At 39.4% G+C, this 10,000-nt stretch overlaps 1 protein-coding gene across 2 annotated transcripts; it reads left to right on the forward strand.

Moving 5' to 3' along the window:
- Positions 1-1,117: 1,117 nt before the first annotated feature.
- Positions 1,118-9,544, forward strand: LOC141656447 (uncharacterized). 2 transcript variants are annotated; one of them, XM_074463332.1, is made up of 5 exons: positions 1,118-1,414; positions 3,532-4,816; positions 6,381-6,647; positions 8,876-9,031; positions 9,167-9,544. In XM_074463332.1, exons 1-5 carry the CDS (start codon positions 1,407-1,409, stop codon positions 9,284-9,286), a joined length of 1,836 nt encoding a protein of 611 aa, XP_074319433.1. In that variant the 5' UTR covers positions 1,118-1,406; the 3' UTR covers positions 9,287-9,544. The 2 variants fall into 2 exon arrangements, 1 of the variants encoding a protein (XP_074319433.1); XR_012548507.1 differs by lacking the exon at positions 9,167-9,544 and adding an exon at positions 6,800-6,986 and having other exon boundaries at positions 1,158-1,414; positions 8,876-8,963.
- Positions 9,545-10,000: the final 456 nt, after the last annotated feature.

The following is a 10,000-nucleotide window of genomic DNA, read 5'->3' on the forward strand; positions in this document are numbered from 1 at the left end:
AATATTATGGTACGTACCTCTTAAGCATGTGAATCATGTGAATCAACTGTTCGTCCACCAATATGTTCTTGTTACCCGACATCTCATTTACCGTACTAGTTTTATAGGATGTTGTACTTTTATTTTCAATAATGTTATATGTATGTACTATGTACGGTACGACTCGCATGTGAATCGTAGTTTTAGTATGTAAACTCTCTATCTTTACAATTGCCAAAAAAAATATGTTGAATTTTCATCGCGGCACAGCACACGATACAGCGATGGAGGTACGAAAATGAAAGTAGAACGCTCATTTAGTACTCGCAAATTATACTATGTTGTCGTTGTATGGGTTAACACAGAAAAATGACCATTTTATGATAAAAAAAAAATTGACTCTTTTAATCGTTAATTAATATAGTGACTTCTCATACTTTTCTCTCGATTAGGATTTAATTGTTGCAGGAACAGACACAACATCAAACACCTTCGAATGAGCAATGGCATAACTAATGCACAATCTGGACAAACTGAAAATCTTACAAAGAAAGCTTCAAAAAACGGTTGGAAAAGGGAATGGTGTTACTTAACGTATGGGCCATCGGAAGAGATCCCATGACTTGGGATAACCTAGAGAGTGGTTAGGCTCGAAGAGTGGTTAATGCACATGCCCCCTCATACCATGTGCTGAAATTTCACTTCGTGAGTTATTGGGGTTGCCAGGATTCGAACCTGTGACCTTTGGTCACCCTGACTCTGATACCATAATAGATGAACCATCTCAACCAGCCCAATTCTTATATTTATTCCTATTAAATATGAACATGGAGGAAAAACTTGGCTTCACTATTGGAAAGCTCGCCGACTTCGTATTGTTTCCGTTTCTCGTTGATTACTTACTATAAAACAAGTTTCAGCTAAACTTAGTTGTAAAGTCACAAACAACATATTGTTCTTGTGGATTCCTTTACACCCCAAAAAAAGTTGCTACTCCGCCGTATAACTAAAGCTACATAAATAAATTTTTTCCATGTCATGTCCACTTTTGGCCGAATCAAACTACATAAATAATTAAATATTCTTATACAATTTTTTAAGACAAACTCTTCAATTTTCAGGGATTTAAAACTAATTTAAAATCAAACTTACTTTACATGAGTTTTGATTTGTGCACGACAAGAGCTTTAGCTTACTCAACCTTTGTCCAAATTTTGTGATTTCTACACGTGTGATTATATTCGAAGAAACAAAACCTTCTTTTTCTTTTCTTTTTTCCCTTTTCTTTTTCTTTTCTCCCCTCCCTTCTGAACACACCAAAAAATCCGATATTTTGAGTGGCAAACAACGAACATATCCAAGGTTTTTGATGATTTCCAACTAATTTATTATCCAAATAATGCTCAAAAACACTTGATAAATTAACTATGTCCAGGTAATTTTTCCCTCTTTAATAGTACAATTTTATCTGAGTGTTTAATTAATTATTTTTGATTCCTTGATGTTTTATGTGATGTAATTACATGATTATATAGTATTAATTTAGTTTTGAATTGGGTAGTTTTTGATTTTTGCTGGGAATGGTTGAAAATAATAAAAATTGGATCTTTATATGCTGAAGTAAATCAAGTAATTCCTGTGATATTTGGAGTAATGGGTTTTATTGATTTTGTGTTGTAATTGCAATGTTATGCTGTTGAATTGTATTTGTATCGCGGGGCGGAGCTAGTTAGTAGCAAAGGGTAGCACTCGATATCCCAAACCCGAAAGAAATAGTTAAGGTGATCGATTTTTGCTATCCAAAGATCCCTGAATGCGTAACCGTAGCGTAAATATAAAACACCACGAGGAAAGTTCGCTACTTCAAAGTTTCATTTCTAGCTCCGCTCCTAAATTAAATATGCCCGATGTTTTTGCTGGATGTTATGTATTGACTTCAGCTGAAAACAGTGATTTGGAGTGATTATGTTTCAATGTCGTGTTTCAATTTTAGATAGTCGCTTAGATCGAAGAGCTGATCTAGTAGTATTGTACAATCAGTTAGTTTTCAGCTGCGTTCATACGGAGTATTGCTCATCAGGCTGATGTATAAGACAATGATAAGTTTCTCGTCTTTGGAAACTCGGTACAGTTGTTGGTTTCCGCCGTTTATTTGTAAACTACTGTAGCTTTTGAATCTTTGATTTATTAGGGATTTTTTCCCGTGAATATAGACTGGTGGAGGAAGTACCGTAGTAAACAGTATCTGAGATGTTTCGTTTGCAAGCAAAGAATAAGCCTTTTCTTTGGATGGAGGGATTTGAAGGGAAAGGAAGGGAAGGGAAAGGTAGGGGGACAAAATTCCTCGTTTGGTTAGCTAGTTGGTTTGGAGGGACTTGTAGGGTTCCAAGTCAAATTAAAAGCGCTCCAACATAGGAAAAAGTTGGATGGAAAACGTTTTTAATCCGTTCCCCCTTCCCTCCCCTCTTCTTCCCTCCTCTTTTCCTATTCAAACAATGTGTAAGTGTTTCACAAAAAGAAGTTGGTCTCGAGAGTGTGTAATATAGAAATTAGGTGGATTAGGTAGCTGCAAAGCCTGCAATATGTTTTCGAGGAGGACTAAAGAGTTGTGTTTTAGACTTTTAGGCTTGAGCCCTTTTTAAAGAACACGGCAATAGATGATGCATAGTTTCGAATTAGTGCTACTAATAGTTGATTGAGGGAGAAATACCTTGTTTCAGTAAAGGGCAGCCCAGTGCACGATGGCGTCCCCGTTAGGCGAGGGTCCGGGGAAGGGTCCCACCACAAGGTTGTAATAGGGGCAAGCCTTCCCTTGCCATTTTGGCAAGAGGCCGCTCCTAGGACTTGAACCCGTGATCCCACGGCAAAAAAGCAACACCTTAACCGGTGCGCCAAGGCTCCCCTTTAAATACTTTCTTTCAGTAAGGGAACATTTTTATCTTAAAAAGAATGAGAGAAATGATCCGCATGACTGATTTATGTTGTCAAATTGGACCGCATAATGAAAAAAAACGTCTTTTAAATTCCTCACCACACCCCTGACCGATACTTTACTCGATACAGAAGTTTAAACACAGAGGCCTTGCTCAGACTTTCTAACAAACATTTATTTTGTACTTGTGTGTAACACCTTGCTAACTATCCCATGAGGCAGAGCATGCAGTTCACTTTTGTGACTTGGGAGGATATTCGAACTAATAGTTTTCATTTCTGACCTTATTGTGTGGTATTCTTCACTGTGATGTGGAATGATCTGTTGAGATGGAAAACAAATCTTAGTACCATGCAATTTTCACTACGGGTCATTTGAAAAAACTTCTCTTTTTTGCTTTTAACACAAACTAATGTTGCACACATCCGACCTCCTCCGATGTCGCAATTTGTGGATGCTGTCGAGGCATTGGGATAATGTTGTCGCCGTTGTTTGGAAAAAATCTTAGCAACCTCCATTCTGACCCAAAATCTTAGTTGTCTTGTCATCACTTCATCTTTTCTTTTTTTCGTTCATATTATAGCAATTCGTCTGCGTGTCTTATGAGCTCTTAAATGCAGAACCTTGGCTGCTGGGAGTGTTAGAAGGATCGTCCGGACCTTTCTTCAAGATCAGAGATGTAGCTGCAGTAAATTGGATCCGTGTTCGAGGTACAATCTTATTGGGAAAAGAAACACATTCGGACACTTTTCTGAAGTCAAGGATCAATTAAGTATCTATGGCATCCGCAAAATGCATAGTCTCTCTGCAAGTATAACAACACGCCAAGTTCAACTTGCGTGGAAAAAGTTTTTACTAATGCAGCCTCATGGTGGGCCCACTTTGGGTTGTATAAGTAAAATGGCTACTGCTGTGAGTTTAGCTTTAAGCCGCTACCACCTTCTTGCTCCCAGTCTACTCGCTGTTATAGTCGGACAGCTTTCAGCTGGACAAAGTATGTGGAGTCATGCAGAAAGCTTGCCCGTTTCTGAAGCTCTGTACAAACATGCAGAAAACGGACAAATCTATCTGACATCCTTTATTTTTCCGTTGGTGGAGGCCCTTTTTGTTTTTATACGGGCAATTTATTTAGCAGTCATATTTACACCTTGCATCATGATGGCTCCTTTTGCTGATTCGCTTGGCGAGGACTTCAGGACAGCATGGCTTCATGTTCTCCACCGTACTCTAGAAAAAGCGGGTCCGGCATTTATTAAATGGGGCCAATGGGCTGCTACAAGACCCGATCTCTTCCCTCAGGATCTTTGCACAGTACTAGCTAAGTTGCACTCCAAAGCGCCAGCCCATGACTTTCCTTTTTCAAAAAGAACAATTGAAAAGGCATTTGGACGAAAGCTCGGTGAAATATTTGAGAATTTTGAAGAGAAACCCGTGGCGTCGGGAAGTGTGGCTCAAGTTCACCGAGCTACTCTAAAATTTCGGTATCCTGGCCGTCCAATTAAGCCTATTTTAGTTGCCGTGAAGGTGAGACACCCTGGTGTTGGTGAGGCTATACGAAGAGACTTCATGATAATAAATGTCTTTGCTAAAATTTCGAGCTGCATACCCGCACTAAAGTGGCTGAGACTAGATGAAAGCTTGCAACAGTTTGCAGTGTTTATGATGTCTCAAGTTGATCTTGCAAGGGAGGCTGCACATCTGAGTCGTTTCAGTTATAACTTTCGGAGATGGAAGGACGTTTCATTTCCTAAACCTCTATATCCGCTGGTACACCCAGCAGTTTTGGTGGAAACCTTTGAGCACGGGGAAAGTATTTTGCACTATGTTGATGAATTTGAAGGAAACGATAGAGTCAAAACTGCACTTGCTCATATTGGCAGTCATGCACTTCTGAAAATGCTTTTGGTATGAGTTGCTGCATTTTTTGGAAAAAAATAAATGAATTATATTTCTCTTTGAAGAAATAGATGCTTTTGAAAATGTTGCCGGTATGATACTGTCATGCATGTCTCAGAAAGCTTTTGGTATTACTATATGCTACTTTGGCTATTCTCCTAACAGCAAGAAATTTTTCATTCTGGCAAGTTGGTACCGAGATTTAGTAGATGCTTGCTTACAGAAGCCCTTTATATCCGTATTAAAGTTGATCATCATTAGGCCATTTTTTGCTTGAATCTCCATGCTCGAATTATCATATGTGACTCCCTCAATCCTTTTTTTGCATGGAAATTTGATATTGGGTGACCCATTGAACTTCTCTGATGGTTGAAAACTTCTGTTTGGGCTTAGAGTGACCCCCTATATACTTCCCGCAAGTAACCATCCCAATATTCCAAAAATCATGTATAGACCTTAAGCAGCACATGCTAACCCCTCGTCAAACTGGTCCTCGATTCAATATATGTTGAATAGTATCAAACGATTTCCATTGCCCTGACGCAACTATTCTACTTTTCAATTCTAACACCCAGCTTTGTGTAAGCTTCTGTTTTGCTGTAGTTTGTCTGAATTTGTTGTCTGATTTCTTGTAAATGTGATTTCCTTGCGTCGTGACAGTGATGAACTGCTGGTGCATATGTTTATTTTATCTGAAATCTACATGATTTTGTCGCTGAAATCATTGTATTATTCCTTATCAACGTGAACTCATGCACCCTGAGCCCTGACAGTGGTGAACTGCTGATCCATTTCTTTATTTTGTACGACCAGTAAAACCTTTGTAACATTGTTTCTAATGCCCATTAGATACATCTATTTCTCAAAAATACTTTTATTTTGTACTCTTAATTATTGGATGGGTGCTCCTAAGTTAACTTTTCTTGCGAACCCATATGGCTATATCCGATTTCTCGTATTTGTCTTTTAGGTTTTCTTACCCATCCATTCCGGATTTCCGGTGAGTAGTCAGTCATTGCCTACATGCCATCTAACCGACACAATGATTCTAGACTGATAGGGCTTCTATGACGGGTATAATAACAAGCTGCAGTCAATAGTATCATTGTTTGCCTCACAGCATCATAGTATGCTACCACGATTCACAACCACAATTGGTATTGCAATTTTATATTAAAGTCCTAGTGTTCATAAAGGTGTGCCTTTAGCTTGAGTCAGTGGTATTTCATTTAGGCGTAATTCCATTTTAGGCGAGAGGTGGAGTAAGAGGTGTGTTTCTTCGGCTAGTTTTTGGTCTATTCTCTTATGGAATTTGATTCTTTTATCCTCACACCCATGCCTGAGTGTCAAACACGCGAGTACACAACGTAATATGAAGGGTAGGAGTAACATTGTCGGCAATTCGATATTTCAATCCATGTGTTTTTTTAATTTAAAAAGACATCTGCTCATGTTTGATTCTTGTTATCTACGAAGTTTGAGATCCGCGTCTGTCTGGTTATCTTGAAGTCTTTTTCTTTGTTACTAGTAGTTTTAATGTGTATTCTTTACAAGAGTTACGCTCTATTTACAGGTTGACAATTTTATCCACGCTGACATGCACCCCGGAAATATACTTGTTCGGCTAAATCAGAGAAGCCCAAAGAAACAGCTCTTTGAATCACGACCTCATGTGATATTCCTTGATGTGGGAATGACTGCTGAACTTTCTAAGAAAGATAGGACTAACATGCTGGATTTTTTCAAGGCAGTTGCCCTTAGAGATGGCAGCACTGCTGCTCGATGCACTCTACAACTATCAAAACGGCAGAACTGCCCTAACCCTGGGGCTTTTATCAAGGTACTTCCCACCTATAATGTTTCGTACTTGCATGGAAATGCATGAGTCGAGAACTCAATGAATTATTAACTATTAATGTTCCCGCTTTCCATTCATATCAGCCTCTTTTTTAGAATGTTTTGCGGTTGATGTTAAATCTCTTTGTTTACTAGCTGGAGATCTGAGGAACAACAACAACAACAACAACATCAGAGCCTTAATCCCAAAATGATTTGGGGTCGGCTGACATGAATCATCCTTTCGAACCGTCTATGGGTGAACGCAAGCCTCAAAATGCGAATAAAAAAAGGGAAGATGAAAAACAAAAAGGAAGAACGAAAAATGTAATGGAAAGGCAAGGTAAACTTAGGGGTTTTAAAATCGAATTCCGTCTTTCTTTTATAAAAACTTAAAATTTAAATCGAGAGAAAAGATTAAAACGATTTTTAAAAACCGAAATAGAGTTAAGGATCCGGAATGAACCGGGTAAAATCTATAAGAAAGTGGTTGGTGAAAAAGTGTAATAAAGGAGAGAAAAATAAATAATTTAGTTTCTTTAAATTAAATAAAACAAAAAAAAAAAAACATTAAATCATCAAAAAACATCGATACTAAAAATCCACATGTATCCTTTCCCTCCATTGTGCCCTCTCCGTCACCATACTCTCCTCAAGCCCAGAACTCTCATATCGTGCTCTATCACTCTCAACCATGTCTGTCTCGGTCTTCCTCTGCCTCTAGGGACCTTTTCGGTTCTCCAAGTCTCCGGCCTCCTAATCAAAAGTGCGTCCATAGGTCTCCGTCTCACATGGCCAAACCATCTTAGGCGGTTTTCCATCATCTTGTCCTCTATTGGCGCCACTTTTACCTTTTCCCTAATCACCTCATTCCTTAACCGATCTTTCCTTGTATGTCCGCACATCCACCTCAACATGCGCATCTCCGCCACACTCATCTTTTGAATGTGACAATGCTTCACGGCCCAACACTCGGAGCCGTAAAGTAGAAGGGCAGCCTAATTGCCGTGCGATAAAATTTTCCCTTTAATCTTTGGGGCATATCTTTATCGCATAGAAACCCTGAAGCACTCTTCCATTTCAACCATCCCGCTTTAATTCTGTGAGCCACATCTCCGTCTAACTCCCCATCTTTTTGAATAATAGATCCTAGATATCCAAGAAATCCAACCCTCGACAACATTCCCATCGAAAATAATACTCCCCACCTCTGTCGATCTCAACCCCGCCACCTTAGTGAACTGACACCTCAAATACTCGGTCTTACTCCCGCTCACTGAACCCACGAGTCTCTAAAGTCTGCCTCCACAATTCCAACTTTCTCTCCACCCCCTCTTTTGTCTCATCAATCAACACAATATCATCAGCAAACATCATACACCAAGGGATGTCGTCCTGAATATCCCTTGTCAACTCATCCATAACTATAGCAAAGAGAAAAGGACTAAGTGCGGAACCTTGATGCACCCCGATGGTAATAGGAAATTCTTCCGTTCTCCCAACATTAGTGCGAACACTTGCACTAGCCCCCTCATACATGTCCTTTATGAGGTCAATATATTTTCGCGACACACCCTTTCTCGCCAAAGCCCACCAAAGTACTTCTCTTGGTACCCTATCATATGCCTTTTCCAAGTCAATAAAAACCATATGTAAGTCCTTCTTCTTGTCCCGATGGTATTCCATCAACTGTCTCATGATAAAAATCGCATCCATAGTCGATCTCCCAGGCATAAATCCAAATTGGTTTTCCGAGATGTCTACACATCTCCTAAGCCTTTGCTCGATTACCCGCTCCCATAACTTCATCGTATGACTCATGAGTTTAATTCCCCGATAGTTGGAACACTCTTGAGCATCACCTTTGTTCTTGTACAAAGGGACAAGAGTGCTTCTCCTCCAAGCCGATGGCATCTTGTTGCTCCTCCAAATCTTGTTGAAGAGCATGGTTACCCATTCGATCCCTTTCTCCCCGAAGCACCTCCAAACTTCTATGGGTATACCATCCGGTCCCTCTGCTTTCTTTGACCCCATCTTCCTTAACGCCTTCCTAACTTCACTCTTTTGTATTCTACGCACAAATTCCCGATTAACCATGCTTGGTGTTACCTCTACATCCCCAAAATATGCTGGAGATCTGAGGAAATATTGATGAAATCATATGTTTTTTTTTTTTTTTTTTTTAGTAACGTCTCATCAGTAGTTTCATATTTTAACAATTTGGTATGACAGGAAGTGGAAAAGCAATTCAGTTTATGGCGGTCACCGGAAGGTGATACTCTTCATGCAGCCGATTGCATGCAGCAACTACTGGAGTTAGTTCGACATCATAAAGTCAACATTGACGGAAATGTTTGTACTGTAATGGTAACCACCATGGTTCTTGAGGTATTTGCTCCCCTCCTTTATTCTCATGAATGCCCGCTAGCATATACTAGTCTCCATGCATATTTTTTTCTGTGTTAAGGACAGCCATGGTAGTATAAGCGAATATTCTGAGATGTTCTTGGCCATGATTTGCAGGGATGGCAACGAAAACTGGATCCAGAATATAATGTATTGGACACGCTGAAAGCGATGATGTTCAAGGTGGATTGGGCCGAGTCCCTAAGTTACACATTAGAAGGTCTGGTTGCTCCTTGATCCGATTTCAACTAATTATTTCACTTGTATACTTCAAGTACAACTGTACAATTCAGTTTTTGACAAGAGTTACAGATTTCTCTTTTTCAAAATTACTCCCATAGAATACAATAAACTTGATGTATGATATCCTTCACCTTTCAGTAACATTAAGGGATGGATATGATCCCTGTACGTCGAATCGTGTAATTTTTCATTGTAAAATGATGAGAAGCAAAGATTTTGTGAACCCTGGACTATACAGTTTAGCTTTTTGACTAATCGTCTTGTGAAGTATGCTCAAGGTCTTGATTTCCCGTCAAATTCAAGTTTTCTTTAAAATTCAGGATTTTTCGCATAAAATTGGGGAATGGCAGTTGGATTTGAATGGAGAGAATGTACCATATGAGCCGAGCTTAGCTAATTTCAATAACTCGTAGATTAAGAGTTGATATCGAGCTCAGGCTATTCTCGAGCTTACCTCGCAACTGATAAAAGAGATCACACGCCTATTGGAGAAAGAAAAAAATTGGGACCAATTCTGTCACCTAACAGCTAGTCTTGCTATAGACGGATATATCCGTCTATAGCTAAAGACGGGTCAAATAGCTTGAAAGTGGTGACATTTTTTGCCCCTACCACCCCACTTGTTGTTTGTCCTATTAGGAATTTGGTATTATATTTGGCTTGTCTTTAGTTATAGACGGATGTGGTCACCTAATCCTTCTCACATCA

This window comes from Silene latifolia, chromosome 5, assembly GCF_048544455.1.
Source record: "Silene latifolia isolate original U9 population chromosome 5, ASM4854445v1, whole genome shotgun sequence".
NCBI lineage: Eukaryota > Viridiplantae > Streptophyta > Magnoliopsida > Caryophyllales > Caryophyllaceae > Silene > Silene latifolia.